The sequence below is a fragment of the Diorhabda sublineata genome, chromosome 1 (genome assembly GCF_026230105.1).
Source record: "Diorhabda sublineata isolate icDioSubl1.1 chromosome 1, icDioSubl1.1, whole genome shotgun sequence".
NCBI classification, from domain to species: domain Eukaryota; kingdom Metazoa; phylum Arthropoda; class Insecta; order Coleoptera; family Chrysomelidae; genus Diorhabda; species Diorhabda sublineata.
Window position 1 is genome coordinate 7,521,364 of NC_079474.1, and position 25,023 is coordinate 7,546,386.

General features: G+C 32.9%; 2 protein-coding genes across 7 annotated transcripts; one reads left to right on the forward strand and one right to left on the reverse strand.

Moving 5' to 3' along the window:
- The first annotated feature begins 3,274 nt into the window (after positions 1-3,274).
- Positions 3,275-12,978, forward strand: LOC130442573 (uncharacterized). 6 transcript variants are annotated; one of them, XM_056776803.1, is made up of 6 exons: positions 3,275-3,467; positions 6,698-6,882; positions 7,010-7,655; positions 8,784-8,996; positions 12,073-12,256; positions 12,601-12,978. In XM_056776803.1, exons 3-6 carry the CDS (start codon positions 7,038-7,040, stop codon positions 12,759-12,761), a joined length of 1,176 nt encoding a protein of 391 aa, XP_056632781.1. In that variant the 5' UTR covers positions 3,275-3,467; positions 6,698-6,882; positions 7,010-7,037; the 3' UTR covers positions 12,762-12,978. The 6 variants fall into 6 exon arrangements, 3 of the variants coding, with proteins under 3 accessions (XP_056632781.1, XP_056632771.1, XP_056632789.1); XM_056776793.1 differs by having other exon boundaries at positions 6,698-7,655; XR_008909784.1 differs by lacking the exon at positions 12,601-12,978 and adding an exon at positions 11,579-11,744 and having other exon boundaries at positions 3,409-3,467; positions 6,698-7,655; positions 12,073-12,195.
- On the reverse strand, positions 12,961-24,255 carry LOC130442591 (lysophospholipid acyltransferase 5-like). Its single transcript, XM_056776854.1, has 7 exons — positions 24,102-24,255; positions 22,582-22,812; positions 21,495-21,572; positions 19,068-19,264; positions 17,861-18,095; positions 14,893-15,185; positions 12,961-13,230 (listed from the first exon to the last, which is right to left on the reverse strand). The coding sequence occupies exons 1-7, from the start codon at positions 24,187-24,189 to the stop codon at positions 12,961-12,963; spliced, it is 1,392 nt and encodes a 463-aa protein (XP_056632832.1). The 5' UTR covers positions 24,190-24,255.
- Positions 24,256-25,023: the final 768 nt, after the last annotated feature.

The following is a 25,023-nucleotide window of genomic DNA, read 5'->3' on the forward strand; positions in this document are numbered from 1 at the left end:
GCTGAGTTAACATCGCGTACTTCTTCCAATTTATGGGCAGCTTGGTCAGCCTACTCAGGGAACTATTCGGAAGCTTGTAATTAAATTTCGAACCCAGTTTACACTATTGGACATTAAACCACTAACACGCAAAGTACAGTGAGGCTGTATCCGCCAGTATTACTGATGACCGTGAAATGTCGATTCGCCGTCTTTCGCAGCAATTAGATGATGGCCGTAATGATGTGGATGATGAAGGGGGTAAGGACGCAAATCTATCATTTCAAATGACCCGGTTCAAGGAGTTGACAGAATGGTTAAAGAAAACCGAAGATTCACCATTACTGCTTTGTTCACGGAATTTCCAGAAATTTCAAGGTCCGTTTTGTACTCTATTATTACTGAACGGCTAGACTACATTGGCGGCAATTTTTTTGAAGAGAGTGTTGAAAAGCTTGTCCACAGTTATTACAAATATCTCAATCTCTTCGGTGATTGTGTCGAAAAGTAGCCGTAAGTGTACCAATCTTTTGAGATTTGCGGTGGCTTCAATTTATATTAATTCTTGTAAAAACTTGAAATTCGTGGAATTTCAAATTCAATAATCAAAGTGGCGTTTTATAGAAATATGATAGTAAATGAGGTGTGTGAAATATATCAAAATAAACGATTCCCACTCTTCAGCTCTGAAATAATTCCGAAATTTAATATTTCGAAAATATATTCTGCCGCCCAACTTAACTTTAAAATAAAACGTTAAACCCAAGTTTCAAAAGCTTCCAAACACTAAAGATGATTTTCTGTAAGTGTCCATGGCTCTGGGATATTTTGAGTTTTATGAAATTTTTCTTCGCTCGATTCTCCGCGATATAATCACATTAATTGTTAATTACGGTTTCTAAGTACGTTAATTTTTCTACTTGACTGTTTATACGTTTTTAATCGTGATTTCTCTTTTTGGTACATTTAGTTGTTTAGTTATGACTAAATTCATAGTATGGAATATATTCCTCAATATTTTCTCGCTACATTTACACTTTTCAGAATGTCTGATCGAAGATTCTATGCCACTATAAAACTATTATGCATCTTCATATTCAAAATGTTTGTACAACACCTGTTAAATATTTCACTCCTTAACTCGGATGGAGGCAGCCAGATCAGGTCTATATTGTGGATGTTCAATCTCCGTGAAGCCACATATTCGTGTAAAGCAAAACAGTGTGGGCATGAGTGTTATCATGCAAGAAGGACACACCTCAGCAGATTTTGCGGCGCTATTTTTCGATAATTTTTTGACGCAACCGTGACGTGTCACAGTTGTATTTTATTCCTTGAAGTATTTCAAAATATTGTAGCCATCACTTTTTGGCTCTTCGGCACGGGCTCTCCTTTCCAATGCCTCTCCGGTGGAATATTTTTTGGATATCGTAAAATACCATAGTTTGATTACCCGTTACATTATATAAGGAATAATTTTATTATGTGTAGCAATCATTTGAAAATATTCTGCAAATGAGAAGTCGGGAAACTAAAAGGTTATAAAATTTTTGATAACAAATATTTATCAGATACTACTTTACAAATCTAAATAAATGTTCTTGATAACAATTTTAGATAATATTGAATATATATATGTACTTTGCGTTTGATTAAAATTAATTTTTTTGTCAAACCTTATATAGGACTGAGAAATTTTAATATCTGATGTTTGTAGTTTAGACTCTAGACTGTGCGGAACTCTCCATAGAAAACTTTTTCTCATAATATCAAATATAAAAAATATTCCAACATGGTGCGAACTTAATTGGACGTAGGGTATAATTATTCATACTTTTATTTAATGGAGAATTTTCTTTCTCCTTCATGCATCAGCGGCACTCCGCCATGATGATCATAGTGGAGAAATGACATCTTATATTACTGTGACCGATGAAAAGGTCAGTCGCCAGTTAAATGTCACACCTGTTCAAGTAGAACAGCTGTTTGATAATAGAGGATACTAAGTCCTTGGTATAGACACCTGGAAGTGTTAGTAGTTGAAATACAGGCGCACGGGTTATCACAGTGTACACAGGTATGTAGCATACACCCAACTAGACTTAGTCCTTTGATAGCATGGATCTTATGTATGGTTCCTGAATAGGAACTGAGCCTATTGTACACAACTGAGCCTTCCCATGCTGTAAATTTATCTATAAAATGTTCACGGGCTTGATAGTAATAGAAACAAAAACTTACTAGTAGTAGCGACCTCTAAAGCTTTACTTGGTGGGGATCACCTTGGAGCTGCTCCCGTTCCTTTTTATAATCAGAGATAGGGAGGCCTCAGTGATGCTGTAATAAATTCTCTTCTGTAGTACCACTAGTCTAAGACTTTTAACCTTTTTGCGCTCCCATACTTCCTATTGAAAACGGGAGGTCAGGATGTTTTTCTGGGACCTTGAGTGTGTCCCAATTGGACTGGTATATTCTATCATGGATCGCTCAACCTAGACGGAGTGGGGAGGGGTAACTACAGTAGAGCCCCGCCTGTCACAGTAATATACTGCGAAATTTCACCCGGTTTCCTGCAATCATCGTTCACTATATCTGATTAAGGCTCAGGTAATAATTGTCCCTCGGCACTATTCCTCACCAACGACAAGGTCATTTATCTCCCGAACAATATAGTCACAGATACATATTTAATGTTAAAGCAAACCATATCGAAGATCCGATTCAAATTGTTAAAGCAGTACAAGAATCGAGCTGCTTGAACATAGAATGTGTCAATCGTATTAAGTCATTGTTGAGCTTTAGAGGTTGTAAAACGCAGACCCGCAAATAAAGTGAATTTACCATTCATTCGTAAGTCTGTGACATCATTAATGAATACCAAAAAGGAATTGGTAGACCTAAAACCGAACCCTGAGGGACACCACTACTAAATGACAAACTACTCCTACCAGTTGTTTTCTACATTCGAGGCTGAATTTTCGAAGGGAGGAATTATCTCTCCACTCCTTAGAGGAACCGTAAACTTCACTTGAAGTCAAGCTTTCTAAGAGTTAAATATATTTTCACTATAATACTTAATTTATATAATAAAATAATTTAAAAAAAAACGAATAAAGAAAATTCTTAGCATAAAATCAATTTTCTTTGTATCTTGTACAAGTATTTTGTAAATAAATTTTGTTTTCTAGGTCTAAAGTTCAACATAAATTTCTATACTCATAATATTTTTCTGTGTACTTTGTGTTTTCTCGATGTTCATACGTATACACATAGCTGACTGGATTATCGATATTTATTTATCTTGAAACATCGATAATACATTCAAAATATTCTCATACTAGAACTATTGAGATTAATATCAAAGTTCACGTATTTTAATTATCATATTTTTAGATTATTAAACATATATTTTCATTTTAACATTATACTTTCATATTCACGTCACGCCGCGCCGTGTATACATTAACGAATGAACCCATATTGTTTTGGTATGTAAAAATTATTTTTGTATTAAGGTATTCATATTTCTAGGAAGTGTACTTTATTTCGGTGGTTCTTATTAATGTTATTTGTCTTAATCAAATTGATATCGATTAGGGGTTTGAATCTACTAATAACACATCCTTCCTAAATAATAGCAAAATGAAATTTCATTAATTAATTATTTATATTTAGTTCATACTGCCACTGCACCAAAACTGAAATTTTGAATCCTTTTATATAACAAAATGATATTAGTTGTAATATGATCAAAATAAGAATTACTGAATACCACTTATTTCTTTGCTTGAAATATACACAAAATAATTATAATAATTACCTCAATAAATAAGGGTGTGAGAACAAAAAAATTCGTATAAAATGTTTGTTTTTATTGAATTATTTGATCTTTACTTTATGAAACAATCATTACTACACTATAACTACACATAATTATGTAACTGAATTAATACCCAGTCTGCTCGCTACCCTAATTTTTTATTTTAAATGCATTGAAATATGAAATACTGAATCTTGCGTTTGCCGAAGTCTGCTCAAAATTCCCTGTTTTAATGATTTATGTGTAGTTACTTCTAAACCTTCAGAATATACGTTTCGTTTCAAATTTTACTAAATACGATCAATTAACCTCAGATGAGGTACATTAAGAACATGCTTAGACTTCTCAATAAACGAAATATTTAATTCTAAAAAAACTTCCACGCCCTTTGCGTAATGAGCAATTGTCATATGCCTTTTTTATGAACTGCAATAACCTAGATCTAAAGCATTCTTTTACCCATATTTTGGCGGTTATAAAATTTCCAAAAGGACCATTGTATGCTGAAAAACGAGCGCCAACCATACCAACACTTTCGAGTTGAGTGTCGAGTGTCCTGTGAAATACACTGAATTTACTTCCTCGCTTTTCTGACAATAATGAGCCTTATTATTCGCTGTTTCACTCCCGTCAAAAGTAAAATATGACTCCGTCGATAAAGCTTTCCATAACTTTGCGGGCGAAAACTCGTTGTCACTGAGACTTCTAAGTTTTGATTTTTGTTCCTTTGTTGCTTCTCAGAATATTTGGGTGCTGATTTTCTTTATTTTTGAACAATAATCTGTTCCTTTAGAATGTTGCTAACCATATTTGGATATATGGAATCTAGCTGTGGATCTCAACGTCTTCATAAATATTATATAGAGCTCTCAATCAATACTTCGGAAGATGATAACAAATGCTCTATGGTATGTGTCCAATAAAATAATTTCAAGGGATCCATAAGTTCTCTTGACTGAAAAAACAATTAAGAGTAAAAAACACAATTCCAAATTTCAGTCTCAACTCAACCAACTTGCCAAAAACCTAGTGTCGGAACCTATTATAAGACGTATATTTAAAAGATTCACCCAGTACGACATCGCTAGCAGGTTTTAACATATTTTATATGTATAATAAGTTTAAACCAAGTAAATTTACTTGAAGTAATAAGTATTCAGTATACTATATGATCTTTAATATACTGTTATCTATTAACTAACTTCACAAATTTTGATATGTTTATTTTTAACCTACGTGTCATACATGTCTAGTGATAATTCTCTCAAGTAGTTAAATTAACTATACAGTTAGGGGAAAGCCTTATAGTTCTACCTCACAAGTTCTTTTTCTATATGCATCCACAATTAACTTATTGTTCCACTCAAAAATAGATTGTGAATTTGGTAAATAGGCAAACAAGTTCATATATTTTTGGTTAAGTCGAAGTCCTTTGCTATATGTCTGATACGATTCTAAACGAGTATCCGGTTGCTAAAAACCTGGAACAATATGTTGCTGTTATTACAGTATGAATAGAAGAAATTACTTGATTGTCATAAGCAGTCATCAAGCTGCTAATTCGATAAGCACATAAAAATATGCAAATGACTCAATTAATCCATGAATTATTCCCTAATCCCAGACAAATAAGAGAAAAGTTGGGGATGATTCACTCCATGATCTTTGTGAAAAAAGGAAGTAAAGAAGAGCTTTTGAACTTGAGAAACGAAAAAAAAATCGTCATCCTTTAAATATGTTTGTAACAAAGAATTTTCCTGACTTTACATAGAAGAAAGGGAAATGTTGTCAATGAAGCAGAGGATCGGAGGAAAATCAATATCCATAGCTACTCGTCCATTTCATTTTCCCTTTCAATGCACCAGGACTAAATCTTCAGCTTCACTAATCGTTAAATCAGTTCATTTATTCAATTCTTGTGAGTTCACATTAGAAATAATGTAAGTATATTAAAAAAAAAACTATAATAACCTTACCTCTGGAGTTATACCTTTACGATAATTGGTGTCTTGTTAAGTAATTTTGGCAGCGATCATTGCAAGCAACTCATAAAACTCTGACCTTGAAGCACGGTAATATAACTGTTCCTAATTCCTAAAATGAGGTAACAAATTCTCTACTTTCTGGCCTACGTCTAATGTATTTACTCAGCCAAAATCTTAGATTTCGTCTTTTTTTGAGATAGTAATGTCCTTTTTCTTTATGGAGTATTGAAATCGTCATCGGAACTTTCTTGATCAATCATATTTGTTACGTCTTTTGAATTCTACATACAAATAGAAACTTGTCTTATTTCTTGGTGGACCCCCAACTTATTTCTAGCTAGCTAAGCTGGGATATAGCTTTGCTCTTGGTCGACATCTCGCTTTAAACACCACATCCAATGGTACCGAGACGTCGGCCAGCTTGACGAAAACTGTTACGTATGTCATAGCCCTAACATTACCATTTTTCAGAGGGAATAAATTATCCCTGTGTATTTGACCATTTAATAAGTAATTTTGAACGTGCTTTTTTTTCTATTACTTCGACAATTTCTTGATAAAAAGTTAGAAACAACAATAATATGCATGAAAATGTCATTTTAGAAAAGAAGTTTGTGTTGTAATAACATGAAAAATGAACATTTGTTTATATTTTTCTAATGATTTCGTTTTTTTATGTGAAAATTCTTATTCGATTACTTGTGAAAAGTTATTAACAATTATGTATATATATGTGTATTAACTTAAACATTTAAAGCCCTGAAAAAATAAAAGGATGTTGATTTTTCGATATTTTAGAATAAAAAATAGAGGATTGCGTTAGTATAAAGTTACCATGAAATAAAGTACATATATGAAAAAAAAATTATTTATGATGATAGGGTGTCGCAAATTATTATTTGATTTGTTTCAGATGCGAACATTTGAATTATAAAATGTCTTTACGGTACTTACTGATATCATTACCTGTTTTACCAGCTTATCTGATATTCTTGATGTGCTTAGTTATTTACAAATATATAATATTTGCAATATTAAAGATGAAGTATAATAAAAACCTAAGTCCCATTGAGAGCATCGATTCTTTTTTTACTTTGGGTGAGTTTCAAGATAATTTCTCTAATATTTTAATTACTATGGAAACTGATATAAAAGAAAAAAGTTTACAAGAAAGGATAATAAAACATTTTGAAAGAACAATTATAAAAAATACCAACCATTTCAGAAAAATTCATAGCTCTGTACACAGCTATATGGGTTTCTCATTTTTATTAAGAGAAGAAATTCAAGCAGCTGATTTTGTGAATATTATAGATGTGAATGAAGATAGTTATGAATATTTGAACCATTTTATATATGAATATTGTATGAAACCACTACCTAAACATAATAAGTTACTTATGGACGCGACTATTCTAAAATGTGGTAACAATTGGAAAATGAAGAATAACTTTAGAATAGATCAAATACCTGTACTGTTTAGAATTCATCATATTTTGGGGGACGGTTTATCAATAATGAATCTGTTTATTCAACTATTCGGTGATGATAAATTAGTGATAGATGAAGTTATTGGAGAATTTCATAATAGGCATAAATACAACAATTTCTGGATGAGATTATTGGAAGACGTTTATTCCTTTCTAATATTACCTGGTTTCATGATTTGTGAAGTAATAAGACGATGCATGAATAATAGAGTGTTCATTGGTAGCACCGGATCTGGTAAACAATATTTTGCCAAGAAAGTTGGAGATGATACAATGTCGTTACAGAAAATTAAAGCTTTGAAAAAGAAAATTGGGAACTGTCGATTCACAGAAATTTTAATTGCAGCCATTTCAGCTAGTTTATGTGACTATTTTAGAAAGGTGAGTTGGAATTTTGTGTTATCAAAAATATACTATATTTTAAATATATCAATTTTACGACAAATTCGGTTCTATGAATTATTTTGAGGGAGAAGAAAAAGAAAAATAAAAGATATCTTATAAACCCTTATGTAGATCTTATCTCAAACTATACAGAGTGATATATAACTCCGTCTCATATGATCTTTCAAAAGATAGCCTCTGTATATTATATCGAATTCGGATTGCTAATATTTTTGGTTTGGTTACGTTATACAAAGTCATTTAAGAGGTATAGACATGTTTATTCGAAGTAGAGAAAACTTAAAACCTTATTCCTTACAGTAATTAAGTAACTGTCAAAGTTGTATTCATCAGCAAAATCATGAAAATTGAAGTATATTGTCCATTGTATGAATATTAATCATGTGTCTGTGAAGAACCTTTCACTATAGTCAAAGGTTTCATCAACATACGAGGTGTGGCTATTAAGGAACGAGACTAGTACTGCTACAGAAAAAGTAAGCATGCTCCCAAAGTTAACGACGTTCAGTTGTTTAGCCTGAAGTCTACTCTTTCGACTGTAATGTCTACCGTGTCCGTAGACAAACCAATGTAGCCGTTTCCATTGTTTTCCGGAACGGATGTGAAATTTCACATGTAATTAAAAAAAAACTGCAACTGAAAGTTTATGGCATTGACACTTTGAATGCGATTAAAAATGACTCAAACTTATTAGAAAAGGTAATAACGTGTAACGAGTCAAATCTGAATTCGGCGGCACGCGTCCTAAAGGAACTGTCAAAAAAAGACTTTCTTCACTGTTTCGAACAGAGGAAGAATCGCATGGAGCGATATAGGAATGGAGGAGATGCGAGGCATATTTTTTAAGTAAGTACCGTTTTGGAATTAAAAAAAGAAGTGCAAAGATATCGCAATAATTTTATTTTTACATGAAAGCCTGTACCTTAATCTACTTTTCTACGATAGAAAGCTGCGAAATCTACATAGTACCAAGATTTTCATGGCCATATGGTCCCTTAGATTATGTGCTGTAAATCTCCCCCAAAACTGAATATTTTTTATGAGTATTGTGCTATTCACAGGTTATATTAATAATTATATCGTTTTGTTTTTTATTGTATATAGAAAAATGGTGTAATACCTAAAACAGTAGCAGCCGTTGAGGCCGTAGTTCAAGAAATGGTAAACTTAAACCAAAATGGTCTACCAGAATTGAAAAATCAATTTAAATTTTTTCCATTCGAAATTCCAATTGAGATTGGAAGTGACTCAATGTTGAAGAGATTAAACGCTATTAGAAATTATACAAGATCACCAGACTCGACAGTAATTTTCATGGTTAGTGTAAAATATTTTTATGTAACTATTACAGCATAGTGCGTAATTAGTGAGCATGTTATTTGTTTCTCCCCTTATAAACAATTATGATGAATTATCAAATACAAAAATAGCAGTTGAACTACTTGCTATGCTACCAGGCGATAATGCAACGCGTCGTAATGGAATTCCGAATAACCTCAACAGGTATGTTTGATTTGAAACCACTTTATTCCTTAGATTTTAAAAATTATCCGACTTATTTTGATAAACTTTTCTTTCAGATCTCCCAAAGAAAGTAATCTGAGTGTTTTGGTGGTCATACCATATCGTCTAATCAAGTTTGCCGCAAATAGTATCAAAATAAAAGGGAGCGCCTATTAACTACTTAATTTAAATAAAATGTAGCTTCATCTGAAAATAGTATATTTAGTGGAAATACGTTATTCCCATCACAGCGACTCATAATTTACTCAAAATTGTATACACCTGTCATAGTCATCTTCCGAAAGCTCTTGGACAAGGTATAACTTATACTGGTGATATTTATTTGTTTTCAAAAACGTTTTAATCGATGGTCTAGACCAGGAGTGCACAACCTATGGCCCACGACCTTAGCGTATGCGACTACGGCGTGGTAGGCAATGTTGCTTCAAAGTCTAAAAGAAACTTACAGCATAATATTATTTTGTCAAGTTTTTGTTGACCATGTGAGGTTCTTAAATATTGTTCCGCGTTGTCTGTATTTCTCGTAGTAATGCGAATCATCAAACAATGACCTAACAATTAATTTTAGTATTGTGCGCATTCGCAAACAAAATGACCGGCAGCAATAGCTATTTCTGAACGCTGTGCCGAGTGGTCTCAAGTTACATTCAGAGCGAGTTCTGTTGGTGATTAGTCTGTTGGGAACCACGCAGTATTTCTTTTTTTGTTGGATGTGTAAATATAATATTTATTAGCATTACGTCTATTAAGAATCGTAAGATCGAAGACGATTGTTGAGTGTTTACAGAGTAAAGCAAAATGTCTACTCTGCGAAGAAACTATTGTTGTTATGAAAGAGTACAATATACAGAAAGCATTATAAGACAAAACATGCTGCAAAATACAACGATTTTACTGGAAATATACGAAAAGACAAAGTGAAAGAACTGAACGGTAAGTTAGTGTCAATAAAACTTTTTTCGCGAAGTAAATAACGAGTCCGAAATATCAGTAAAAGCCAGTTTTATTGTGTCCAAGATTTTTATAACACTGAAACCGGTCCAAGACGAGGAGTTTGTTGAAGCATGTTTGAAAAAAGGGGCAAAAGTGGCATTACCAGAGAAAAAAATATTATTTCGAAAATTAGACTGCGTCTTATGATAGTAGCCAGGAAAGCAGAAAAAATTGCCTTACATATTAAGAGTACTATTCACTTGTAATCAATGAAAGTACTGATACTTGGAGTCCATGAAAATTTTCAAGTAAAAGAAGAACTCCTAGTTTTAGTTTCTATAAAAAACTCATCTGAAGTATGTGATATTGATCGTGAAGTGAACAACATGCTGATAAAGTTTAATTAAACTACTACATGGCAAATAATAGAGAGCGTATAATGAGGTAAGTATTAATGTAGTGAATTTTCTTCGTGCCAGAGCTCTCAGTCATTGTCAGTTGCGAAAATTCTTATCTCTCTTAGATTCTCAGTATGGCAATGTTATTTATTCTACACAAGTTTGTTGGCTACGTGAGGGAAAAATGCTAAAACGAGTATATGATTTGCGAAAAGAAATAAAACGTTTCTAGACAGTCGCAATGAGTCTCAACTAGCAGCAGATTTGGAAAACAACGAGTGGGTAAATAATTTATACTTTCTAATTGATATAATCCGACTTAATGAGCTAAACACCAAGCTTCAAGGTGAAGGTAACATGATCAACAACATGTTTTACACGGTAAAATTATTTGATGTTAAACTAGGGCAGTCCCAGCTTAACACTGCTCTGCTGACAAATTTTCCAACAATTAACAATCTCGCTGAACATTTGGAATCCAACGTTGATGTGGTTAAAAATGCTTCTCTTGTAGAGAATTTTCAAAATGAGTTTAAACAACGATTTCAAGATATGAGAAAAATGAGAACTTGCTCGACGTGTTTTGTCTACCATTCACTACTGACGTTGCCCATTGAATTTCAGATGACAATAATTGTTCCTCATTGTAACAACGAAATGAAAACAAAATTTCTATCCATACTTCTACAAAACTTACTTACCGAAGGAAATGAAATTGCTCAAGAATAATGCTCTAAAAACGGCAACAATGTTTGGAATCATATACTTGAGCGAACAATCATTTTCATTGATGAAATAAATAAAATCAAAGACTGTCTGAAAAAGATTTGGAAGGAAACTTAATTGATGCTGAATCTAACCACCAGCTGCCACTGATGGTACTTTGGTATCAAATTAGTTGGTCGTGAAAATAAAAATTGTTTTTTTACATTTTTGTTTTCATGGTGCGTATCAATTTATTTTTTGGCCCAACATCATAATACTTTTCTAGGTTTAAATTTTAATTAATTTGAGATTACATAAATTTGTTCAAATTCTCATTAGCTATGGAGGTAGGGACAGAACATTGACATTGCAGATACGTAGGTCTCCCTTGCGGTCCGCCACTATACACTTGAAATTTGGCCCTCATTTACTAAAAGGTTGGGCATCCCTGGTATAGACGCAGTATGGCACCTTTAACAAATGTGGATCATTCTATAGAGATGAGGTAATGTCCAGTTGTATATATTTATCTAAAGCATGTGGCCCATCACATTTGTAGAAGATCTTATTAACTAATGAAGTGTGATTATCTGAATATTTTACAATTAGGAAAAAAACCTATTGATTTTGACTTCGCATTTTACCCCACATTCCAACAATATCAATTTTTCGAATTTAAAACTACCATATTTACTTGAAGTTAAAGATTACAATTTCGATACACAAATTAATGAGCTAGATAATTCAATTCGATCACAAAATTGTTAAAACTTCAGTCAAATTAATTCCACTTTAAATATGATGAAGTATCGATACTTTTTTGTTACTTACAGATGCAACGTTTATTCCTTCACAATTTAATGGGGCTTCTTCCCAGACCCTTCATAGAAATGTTTTTTAAAACAAAATATACGAGCTTAGCGCTGAGCAATTTACCAGGGATAAAAAAAATAACTTTATTCAATGGAATAAAAATAGAAGAAATATATTTCTTTGTACTTGGTAGAAAAGAAACTGGTAAGAGAAAATAACTTAACATTCAATGTATCCAATTAAGAGGGGAATATGTTGAGCAATAAAATATTTTGACATTGAAATTTTGTTTGGTTCCATAGTAGGCTAAGAATTCTTCAATATATCCTCGTATATTAGCCTACGAATTTTTCTGCCCAAGTTTTACATGCTGAAATTGCCTCTAACGACAACTTTTTCTTTTTCAAAAAACGAGTATATTAGATATATCAAGACACTAATCTCCTGACGTCTTATTTTTCTTCAATATTTCAATGATTGAATAACACATATGTTAATAATATAAAAATCTTTGTGTATTTATTTTATTTATTTCTATAAATTTTCAGGTATGGGATACAGTTTAATAACATACGATAATAAAATGCACCTTGCATTTAAAGCTCACGACAATATCATTTCTTCTCAAGAAGACTGCCAAAAACTTGTAGACGATGTTTTCAAATATTTGAATGAGTTGAGCAAAGAATTGTCCGATAAGAGTATATGAATATGACCACATCTTTTTTTGATTGAGCAATTAAATAAATATAAAACAAGTTCCTATTATACTAAAAACAGTGAATACTTAAATGGATCTAAACAATATATATGTACACGAGCTGCCAAAAATCAATCCCAAAGGTGAATAAAATATGAAAATAAAACATAAAAATTTATTATAAACACTATAAAACAATAAAACATATTCACTTATTTTTTCGGGACATCGTTTTTGCCATTAACCTTAAAAATGGTCCATATATCAGAATCCAAAATAAAAACATTTTTACTCCTATGTAATTCAGATTTGCATACGCTATTCTGAATTTATTGTATTTGAGCAGAACGAAAGAAGTCCAGCACCACGCTGTCATAAGGAACGTATAAATCCATCGAAGAATCTTGGCAAGTATTTGTACTATTGATATAGAAAAAAACTGATTCAAGCTTTCATCGGAATTTATGACTGTCTGAATCTGCAACAATAATTAAAATATCTCTCTCAGAATTAAATTAGATAATTACACGTTTAAACTTTTACTACACGAATGTGTATGAATGATGTTTCGCTTTCCGAAAACACCGAGAAGTGGTGGCAAACCTGCCACGTAGCTCGGCGCCCTAGTACAAGTGTTACCTATGAGAACGTCAGCGCTTTAGAAAAACTCATTTGGGGAGACCCACGCAGTACAGAACCCGATATGATTATGAATACGATGAAAGTGGCTGTGGAAGTCTTGAACTGTGAATGATTTCTTAGGCTTGTGTAATGGTGAATACTTGAAGGAAAATAACGTTATTTCTCTCTTATACATAGCAAAATTATGCTTGTCCATGTTTCATTCACTTTCGATACAGAGGTCGACATACGCCAGGCAACAAATTTACATTAAGAGAAAAAAGGCAGCATCAAAGAGAATTTCTTAAAGGAATCACAAAAGGTATTTGCGAAAGGATAACTGTAAGTGCTCAAATTGATGCTCAACTTGATTAATGTATTTACGCCAATGTTTCTCAACAGAGAAGTAGGTTTGGCGAAGCATATCAAGCTGAACGCGCAAAGTTTCAAACCTTCGGGAAGTCGGGAAGAGTGTGTAGTCCTATTGCAAATACTCGGTCCTTGAGAGGGTCTCACAAGAATAAATCACAGGATATCAGGTCACATGACCGTGCGGGCCACTCAAAGATTCCTCGTGTACCTACCTATTCTCCAGATTGAACATAAGATACTCCCGCACACAAACGGCGTAGTGCAGCGAAACTCCATCCTGCATGAAATAACAGATCTTCGTAAGTGTTAAATCATTAGCCATTTGCCCACGTAAATCTTCGAGCACTTTTGCCCACACACACACTCACACCAGTGAAGTTTAATTCTTCTTCAATGAAAAGTGGGGATTCTGGTTGTTCTAGTACAAAAAATTCCAATCTGCGATCGAAATCGCGGAGGAGATGCGGCCAGTAACTCGATAATGCATCCGTACCAGCATTCGACGAAAGGAACGATCAGGTATTTGAAGTTCTTCCGATAGCCTCAATGTAGATTGGTTCGGCTGCTCAACTAACGCCAATGTCACTGTTCCATATTTCTGTTAGTTTTTACAGATACCGGTCACCCAGAACGCGGCGCATCGACATTTTAAATAATTTCTGAAACGTCTTCCACACTGTTCAACGATTTGGTAGTGGCGAGCTCGGAAATTGTTGAAATTCGGTAAACGCTGTTTTGTAATTCGAGTTCGTATGCAGATACAACGTAATAAAAAAAACTCTTGCGTTTTCAGACTTATAAACGTTGAAATTGCTGATTTTTTTGCCTGACTTATACAGACCTCTGTATCAGCATTTTTTTCGAATTTTCTTAAACATTCTTATATAATAAAAAAATTCTCAAGGCCACATAGCACCTGAACAAAGAGACCTTGGAAAGAAGTGAGCTTAAATTATCGGTTTATTTAAGTTAAGGAATACATGGTAGGCATCTGTAAAGACCTATTTTAGACATTTTTATGATTATCAACAAAGTTTTCAAGCCAGTTACCATAATCTTCAACCAAACCAAATTAATAGCACTACAACATTTCAAGAGAAGAGGTTGAATGATAAAACCTCTAAAATGAAGTGATTTATATACTTACATCTGCTTCCATAACCATAGTACCGAACTCAAATAGAAAACATACATAATATCCTTCGTGGTATCCGTGCCAAATTCCTAAGAAGAAAAGTGAAACGAATTGACTGGCGTGTTTACTTCCCAAAAACTTCACTCTTTTGTATATGTATTGCGCCAGCCAAGCATTGGTAGTTAAATTGAAAGATTTTACGAAATCTTTGATTCCTAAAGAGCCCTCAAAAGTTAGCAAATTCACGTTTGATAGAGCATCCCATTTGACTAATCCCTTTTCGTTCAGTCCGTTATGTGTTATACCTATAACAATTTATCATCGATTACAATTTGAATCCAATATTACCAGTCCTGAATCTAACAGCAGCGCCGAGGCACGTGTTCAGAAGCTAAAGTCCTCAGAAGATTTCCAAGCCCATGTTTTATTTCGAGCATTTATGTCCACCAACTGCACTTCTATACTATATTCGTAGAGTACGTGAAGTGAGAAAAAATTGAATTAATGGACAGTTATCGTGAAACATTCTCTATTAATATATTGTATTAAGCGTAGGACGTTTGAAGTAACACTTCCAGGGTAATACGAAGGATGCATGAGTTTCCTTTTTTCCATAATTAGTTTCATTATGCATCCTCCTTTTATATATATACACTTTTTCTAACGTTGTTCCAATCTTTTTTACCATTCGAACTAAGATTTGCCGTCTTTCTTCTCAAAATCAAGGTATGCGATAATGTCCTCGTCTGAAGAAAATACTTCTCCTGAAAGCAGAACTTAAAGATTAGGAATCCAGAGGAAGTCACGGGGAGCTAGATCTGGTAAATACGGTAGGTGATCAACCAATTCGAAGTTCATTCAATTCCATTTTTTCCACTTTCATAATATTCTCAGAAACTATACGTCCAATATATCCGAAATGGAAGATTTATTTTTTCAAATTCAGTCTGTTACTTACAAAAGGTTCAAAAGTCAAATTTAAAATGTCATTCGGTAAAGCTCTTTAACTGACGACAATATCATGTAGATATCTGTAATCATCGTCGTGTGTGCAAAATAAAAACATACCTCCGTTGGCGAATCAGATTTCTCAAATTTTTTATTTCCGATGGGTATGCCGTTACTACATTTTCCTGATGAACTTGTTTGCAATTTATGATTTTGAATAAGGGTAAACTGTATGGAATGTGTCATATTTTATAGTGTCTTCGGGAAATATATTTTTTAACTTAATCTTCAGACTGACGTAGGAAACTTTTCAGAGAAACATCGTAATCAAATGTCTAGTTTCATAAGTTTCGTCCAGTGAAGTTTTGGTGTTTTACATATTATGTTTTTTATTATTATGTTATTCTGGGTAACAAAAGAAGAATTCCTCTGAAGAATAGAAAATAGAACGAGAAGTAATGATAACTATAAAAACTAGCGGCCTGCATTTTTTTGGCTACATAATGCGAAAGGAATCCAGATATGCATCGCTCCAAGCTATCCTGCAAGGCAAAATATTTGAAAAAAGAAGGCGAAGGAAGTAGGCGAACATTCTGGCTTAAGACCCTTAGAACCTGGTTCGATAAAACCTCCCCTCAACTTTTTCGCATTGCTGCTGATGTAATAAAATTGCCCTTATGATCAACAATATTCTTCACGGAGTGGAACCACAAGAGGAATGTAGTGGCAAATATAAATTTACCGTAAAAAGAAATAAATATCGGAAATACGTAATGTTGTGACATAAACAAATTTTCTCATACGACCCTTCGTTTCTGGAATAAAGCCTTTGTAGTTGCGAAATCAGAACTTAAGTATATTTTCTGAATTATAAATACGAACTACTTCCATGGCATGCACTCTTGGATGTGAAAAGGGTGAAGAAGTTGCTCTCAGAGAATCCCATGAATAGTTACCGTTGACAACTTAAATTGTAGTTTATTTATAATTATTTATTCCGTTAAAAACTCTATATGGACATACAAATGAATTCATAATATTCGAATGTATAATTTGGAAAATATACTTAAATATAAGTTCTGATTTCGCAGCTTTAAAGACCTATACATCAGAAACGAGGGGTCGTGTGAGAAATTTTTTTTAATATCACAGCATTATTTTCACGTCATCTATTAACTCCCGAATTTTTTACATCCCTGACCCGGAACACTCATATAGTTTTTAATATTAACAATACTTATAAAAAAACAATAATATAAAAAATGAAACCTAATGTGTGAAATTTCTTTTATTGAATCTTGTATATTTATTTTTATTTAGTGAGAATCATATACGTTCCTTTATAGGAGCATCATTTAGACAAAAATTTGATTGGTACAAACCGTTAGATTTTTCCGATCGAGTCAAAACTTCTATTGGAATGAACTTTTTTCCAAAAATTCAATACTAACAATAGACGAAATCCTATTGAACATTAACATCTAAGAGATCTGCCAGAAGATTTATGATTCAAATGAGACCTGTGTCAACACAGACCATACCGTGATTAAAATATGGGTAGACATGGACATTACAACTCCCAGAGCAGCCCACTTAGGACTTTCCACTGACCTTCTGGTAAAAGCGGACGTAGTATTGAAACCATAAACACAAATTGTTTCCTGAACATATGCAGAGTAATATTGTACCTCGTTATTCGAAGCACAGGTGCCAGTACTGTTGTTTTTAGTAGCGCAGGTAACAGCATACAGTCAGTGACAGGTACATGTGGAGTCAACATGTCTCACACCCAACTAATTATCAAAAGATAGAAAAATTGACAAATGGTGGCTTGGACATTGAGCAATATCGTAGCCAATTTTATGATGATAGGTGCCAATATGGATAGTACCTATAAAGGGATACAGGATTCACTCACTCAATTTCTTTCATAATTGACAATTGATTCTTTTTCGCAAGCCATATTTGATAATATTTATCTATTATAATAACTCGTTATCGAATTCAATATTTCTCAATAGATTAGACTTACCAAACAGAGTACAAGAACCTTCGGTTAACAACCAAATCGCTATGTACTTATATAACGTGTATTTTCCCCACACTCCTAGTAAAACCATTCTTATAAAGAAACTCTTTTGCCCAAATTCTTCAGATATCAAATAATCGTTGGATACAATTGTTCCCAATTGTTGATAAATGATAGAATATAAAAATCCCAAGATTAAACTCTTCAGAGATGCCGATACACTATCCGGAGGACCATTCTGAAAATATTTGAACAAAGTTTCAACATAAGTGTTCTCAAATAAGCTGAATAATTAATATTAAAGTCCATTGCAAAGGTAAACCAGTATGCAGCATGCTCGGAATTAAATATTATTGTTAGAATAGTCGTTCACAGAGTAGAGGGCACTTTTCAGTAAATATGCCCTCAAATTAATGCGGAATGCGGGAAAAAATGATATCGATTTGATTTAAATTGGCAAGTGATTGTGCATTTTTTTGTATTGTAAAATATTGAGCCCTCAACTAATTCTGAACGTGGAGTTCTTTTAAAGAAATCTCTTCAGTGAGCCCTGCTGTTCAGTCCGCGTAAAGATCTAACAGATCTCTTTTGTAGTGTAGGGAAGTGTATATCGGAGATGCGACTCAATAAGGGCATAATAAACTGTTAAGGAGTTGGATAAACTCAGTTCTTTGGAAACTGTAAGTATAGCGCTTAAAAAAATGTGACCTTAGAGTGATCCCGGACTGGTTTTTAGAATAAATTTATTTCAATACGGCTGTAAATTTTCCACGAGTTGGGAGAAAATATTCATCATCATCATATAGCTCCCAGTGGAGCGAAAGCATCTGTTGTTTCGGCAGCTGTGGTAAAACGATCCTCATGCTTGGTTTTGTGTGTCCAATTTTGTTGACAACGGCTCTCCATTTCTGTTTTTCCTATTTCTTTAGCCTCTTTCCATATCAGGTTTATCTGTTGTATTTCTGTCTCAGTAGCTTTTCTCCATGTTCGTAAATGTCAATCTCTTTTTCTTTAGCATGTTGTATTTAATTTAATGCTTGTTTGGTTATTTTTGTTAGTGGATTTCGTAGTATATGACCTGCATACCTCTCCATTTTTGCATTATAATCGTTACGTCTGGTTTCTCTTCTTCAGTTATGTTCCAAAGATGTTCTTTACTTGTTTGGCCAAAAAACTCGTTGGTATCTGTTGATAAATGATGAGTACAAACCTTAGAATTAAATTTTCCATCGACAAAGTCGTTATATCTCCTCATTGAAATCTGTGGTCCAACTAAAAACGAAGAAGGAAAGAAGGAATGACCGTATATTTCTAAAATACTAGGCCTTTTAACTAGAGCCAGCTTCTTACTTTCATGTGACAATTTTTCAATAGGTTTTCGACCATCATAGAGATCAAAAGCAATAGCTGAAAACAAAAGAATTGCTTTAATAAAACCCTGGTATAGAGCGGAATTTTTTGTGTGAATTAAAAACTAAATGTGTTTACGATTATTACAAAAAATGGAACTTTGCTTCAGGCATTGGTTCATGTAATAGAGGACTGGATTGGACCTATAACAGTAACAGCAGTATATTACCCACCAAACTATCTTGCAAATAAAAATGCATTCACTTACCGTTATAAATAACTTGAAAATCGCTTTCTTGTGGGCGGCGTTTACTACGGTTAACATACTACTTGGGGTTCTAAACTTTGTGCACCGAAAAGGGGTAGGATTATTAATCAAGTTATGTAAGAATAACATCTACGTCAACTATCCACTTATCAACCTACTTACTGACTTAGTGATCCTCAAAAAAATTCTGACTGTCTTGATTTCTTTATCACTTAAAGTTTCTCGAATGAATATTTGGACATTGAAACAAACTTTGACATTGACTTAGAGCACAGTCCACCAATTATAACATTGTATTTAACAATAAAACAAATAGATATATTGGATAAGTTATGTAATGATCGATATGACTGTAGTGCCTCAAAGATACAATCTATCAAAACTTAGTTTCAAATATAGCATTAAAGACTATAGAAGATTTAGAAAGAGAAATTGAGAATCTGACAGCTATAATGCAAGAGGCGTTATGGGAATCAACACTGCAACTAAGTAAAAAAAGCAAGAATAAATTGTCTTCCTAATGTACGGAAAAAGATTCTTACAAAGAGACAGCTAAGGAAAACCACATAGAAGTTGATGCCATTAATAAAGCCTTTGAAGAAATAAATTATGTGATGCAGTTTTCCTTGATGTTAATCAGGTTTTCGACGAGGTCTGGCATACAGGATTACAATATAAGCTCAACAAAACTGTTACCAGGAGCTGTGTACAACATTTTATAATCATACTTGACTTTTCATGTTAGATACGAAACTATATTTATTATACTATTATACTATTATTCTTATATCTACAAATAACAACCTGACGTTGAAAACGTTTGCTGATGAGGCAGCTGTATTATCTGTACACAAAAATCCGATTGAAGCCGCACCAAAACTACAGAATGAAATAAATAAAATTGGAATATTGCAATCAATGAAACAAAATCAAAGAGCATAACATTTAAAATGTGTCGAGGACAATCACTTCAAGTCACATTAGACAATAAGCAAATTCCTAACGCTGAATTTGTGAAGTACCTAGTCCATATATAGTCCAAAGGGAAACAATTAGGTTTAATATTTTAAAATCATTATTTGCTTATTGAGCGTGAGTTAAAACTATCAATAAAAAATAATCTACAGGTATACAATGTTATCTTTAAACCAATCTGGAGATAAGATCCAAAATTTTGGGGAATTCCGACTAGGTCAAACCTCACAATCGATATGTCCCAATATAAGTAGGCGATGCCCCATTGTTTGTCACAATAAAAACAAAAGCAGTGATCTGAGTGTTCCCACAGTTAGTGAAATAATTGCCGAATACAGTAAAAAATATTCTCAGATTGAAGAATAATCCAAATATATTAGCAATAACCTTATGAGATAATAGTGAACAAAATAATTGTTTAAAACGCATTATCATATATCATGAAAGATAAGTTGGAATTTATGGAACCGTTGGCGATATTCATACTGAATACACTATTTACACCACCTCTACACCAATACTCACGATTACACTGTCTGTACACTGTCTTACAAATCTCGTTAATATCTCTTACCGACTAGAAACAAGTATATAAACAGTATCAGTTTCAGAGATAGAAAAGATCAGCCAGAGCTCATACTATAGCAATTCGAATTGGTTGGACAATGGCGAATCGTCATATGGACTTGATTTTGACGTGCGACAAAATGAAAAATATTAGGTGTTCAGCCACGCCGGTTTGATAGACTTAAGGTAATTCCAACTTCAAGGACTGCTGCAGGAAATGGAAACAATGTTGGGAACGTGATAATCAATAAAATAGGTGATACTTTTAATGATGTCACTTACCATTGCGGAGATGGACTCAATACTTTTGGACAGACCTAATATATCCTAATTATTTTTGTAAAGTTTTAAGTAAATCGAAAGAGATAGTTTCTGATCCAATACAGTCCGCGAAATAATATAAGTTTTTGGGTTTAAAACATTCTTGGGTGAATAAAATGCTATTCATACAATAAATAACTATAAAAATTGTTTTACCTATTAAGCGTAAAGTTATGACACATTGTGGCATAGTCCATGTAATGTCGTATGATTCAGTACTTGTATAAATATAACCTACAGAGTGTAAAAAGAATTAATATTAAATAAAAGTGAACAGTTAGAGAAAAATTTATCTTATTAGTAGCAGTGAAAGCAATAATACATTTTGTGACGGTAGTGCAAATTTTTTACCGTCGAGACCTACTTACATTTCACAAAAATGTCCAAATTTGCCGCCTACATCACAAGAAACAATTCGCAAAAAAATGAACAGTTCATGTCAAAAAATGGAAAAAATTAAAAAAAAAAAAATGAAATATTGGCTACGCTGCCGAGGGTCAAAATTGCGTTGATTTTGTTGATTTTAGTAAGGAGGGAACAACGGTAACATAGGAAGTTTACTGTGAGATCTCACGTCACCTCCAGAGACCAATACAAAATAATCGAGAGATGGCTATCACCACCAGCGGACAGCTTCTAGACTCTGAGAGGACCTAGTTAAGTTCATTGATGACAGATTTCTTTGCAGAGGGTATAGAAAGTATAATCAATCGTTGCAATAAGTGTCTCAACCTTAACGGTGATTGTACTAATATTTTAGCAATAAAATCATCTTGTTATCTCAATATTTCTCTTATTTACAGCCTATTATGAAATTTATATTCTCTTCTTACCTCAGTTCGAATGATACAACTCATCCGTGTGTTCTCCATGAAATGTAATTATATTTTTTGTACTTGGATAAATTTGGATAAACTTGGAAACAAAGCAAAGCAAAAAATACTTCCAAACTTTGAGTTGAGTACAACTGATTGAAGAGAAATTGTTAAAATACCAAAAATTTGTGATTTTTATCACCCTTTACCAGTTTGAATCTACTTGTGATACAAGATAGCTCAACAAGAAAAGTCCAAAAATAAAAAGAAAATAGAAGAAACCTCGACTGTTGACCCAAAGGTTATCCCCCTTATTATAGATAGTTGTTTAAAAGAACAGTAAGCTAGGATCGAAATTTTAAACTTTTCTAATATTTTTAATAAACAATAAAGTGTATTATTTGGATAAAATGGAAATAAATACTTACCTGTAATAAGATACATCATATTAAAAATAAATACAATGGCAACATTAATATTAGACCCTTGGAGAAGCATAAAACTGCAATGTGTACAAAATATAGTGAAAACGCAGTGGAATATGTCATTTCCGTAATTCCAATATCCTATACTGAATCCTGAAGTAATAAAGAAAAGATGCTGCAAACTGCTTTCCTTGTTATAAATGTATTTTCTATGCACAAATGCTAATATATAACCTGAAAAAATGCTATTTATACATCACTGATAATATGAGAACTGATAAGTTTCCGACATAAAAACAAGAAATTTTTGTTCATAATTTTTATTTTCACCATAGTTTTCTATGAAGTTTATACACTTTTACCAGCTTTTAAGCCGTCCAAATCATGGTTCCCATCTCTCTTCCCAAAATAGGCGTTTACGTATGCGATAACGTCCTCTTCGGATAAAAATCTCTCTCATGCAAGTAAAATTTTAGGGTTGGGAAACTGGAAAAAGTCACTGGGGGCTTCATCTGGTGAATACGACAGATAATCAACTAATTATGTGGTGCAATTAATGAATTTTAGCCAAGGCAATCACTGAGTTTTTAACTTTTTTGAAGAAAGTCAATGAACATAACCTCATCATAACTCAAAAAATACCATCTCCAGCCGAGGAATTTGTCTTAGACTTTTTAGGAGCAGATTTGTCCAGGTATCCTCTACATTAAACTGAAGCAAAAAATTAGATTTATTTTGCTTAAGAGGCGTTAATAAAGCCAGAAAATATTCATTCGAATACACTTATGGTTCCAAGTGAGCAAACACGCCACCCAAAGCGCGTATAGCATAAGTCTTCAACGCATTCTTTTGATAACAAATAACAATAACAAATATTTAATAACATTTTTTCTCCATTTTTAGAAAAATCATTTATATGATTGTCCAACAACGTACAAGATGGTTGAAGCTTTAGTAAAAATCTCTCAACGTATGCGCAAATATATTTCCAAGCTTATATTTGTAGGTGCTGACCTATTCGTGTTGAGATCAGGAACTTTTCAGATAAGCCTCGTAGATCGTTATATTTAACAAACCCATCAAAAATTTTATGAGTAAACCTTGTAATAAAATTACTAAACTAAACTAAACAACTTTAAGTTACTGAGCTAACTTAGACTAGATTTGTTTTGTGAGGCTCACTGCGTGTTAATGATAATCCTAAGTCGTCCACTTGGTAGCCTTACTTTCAAGGTTCTAGCTACTTGATATCTGTTATAAAGATTCGAAAATACATTTCACTCACTTGGAATACATACTTCTATCTAAAGACTAGTCGTTTTAGTAATACCAATATCTTTCTCAGCAGTATGTTCAAAAAACATTAATTTTGAAAAATAGTTGACAGAAAGTAATGCCAATTATCGATGTAAAATAAAAAGAAAACGATTTTCCCTCAATTTGAAAAATTATAAACACAAAACTATAGATTAAAAATAAAGTACATACAAAAACTTATTGAAATTGGAATTTCAACAACTTACTAGCTAGAATTGATAGTAATAACTTTAATTGAGGTTCCGTAAATCCAATGGATTGACTAATGTTTGAAAGAAAACCTGAATTTTCCATTTTCGGTAAGTTGATGAAGTGCTGAGAAGAAACTAACTAACTAATATTCAATATAATGTTGCTAATAAATATAAATAACACATTCTAGTACTCAAGTGATAACAGCGACGTTATTTTGATATACATTCTCGCAATTTACATCGAGGTTTGTCTGGTTTTTTTTATTACTTATAATAAAACAAATTAGATATTTCACATTAAACCATTAACCAATAAACTATTGCGTGGGATGTAAGGAATATGCCCTTTATCTCTATTTAAACTTGTGTTTGTTTGTCCATATTTCAAAAGAGCTATGTGCTCTTTAAACCGGAAAATAACGAATCTCTTGGTCACCCCTTCTTGTCACAATCATTACAGCTAATTTCATTAATACTACTTTTTCCAACTCTGGTATTTTATCCGTAAAAATTGTTGAATTTAAGAACAATTCAGATAAAGACAAAGGACCTATTCCCTACAGCCCACTCTATAGTTTGGTAGTTAAGGAATGAATGTGAAATTTCCCGCCGAAGAGATTTTCGCACTGGAATTTTGCAGGAGGGAAGAATTTAGTATGAATAAGTAGGTCAAGTTGATAGGTTTTAGTTTACCTTCAGTCTCTGAAGACGATAAGATAAGAAACGCGCGTCAGATAGTGTATTTGTAAGTGTTGGTGTAGTGGTAGTTTAAACAGTGTAATCAGATGAGTATTACTTATAAAGGAGAATTTCAATCTTTCTTCCACTGAGTAAGAATTAGAATGAGGAAAATATTGAGACAATCTATAAAAACCAATATATCAAAGATGTTTGAAATGAAAACAATTTAGGCTCATAATTGATATAAAATTTA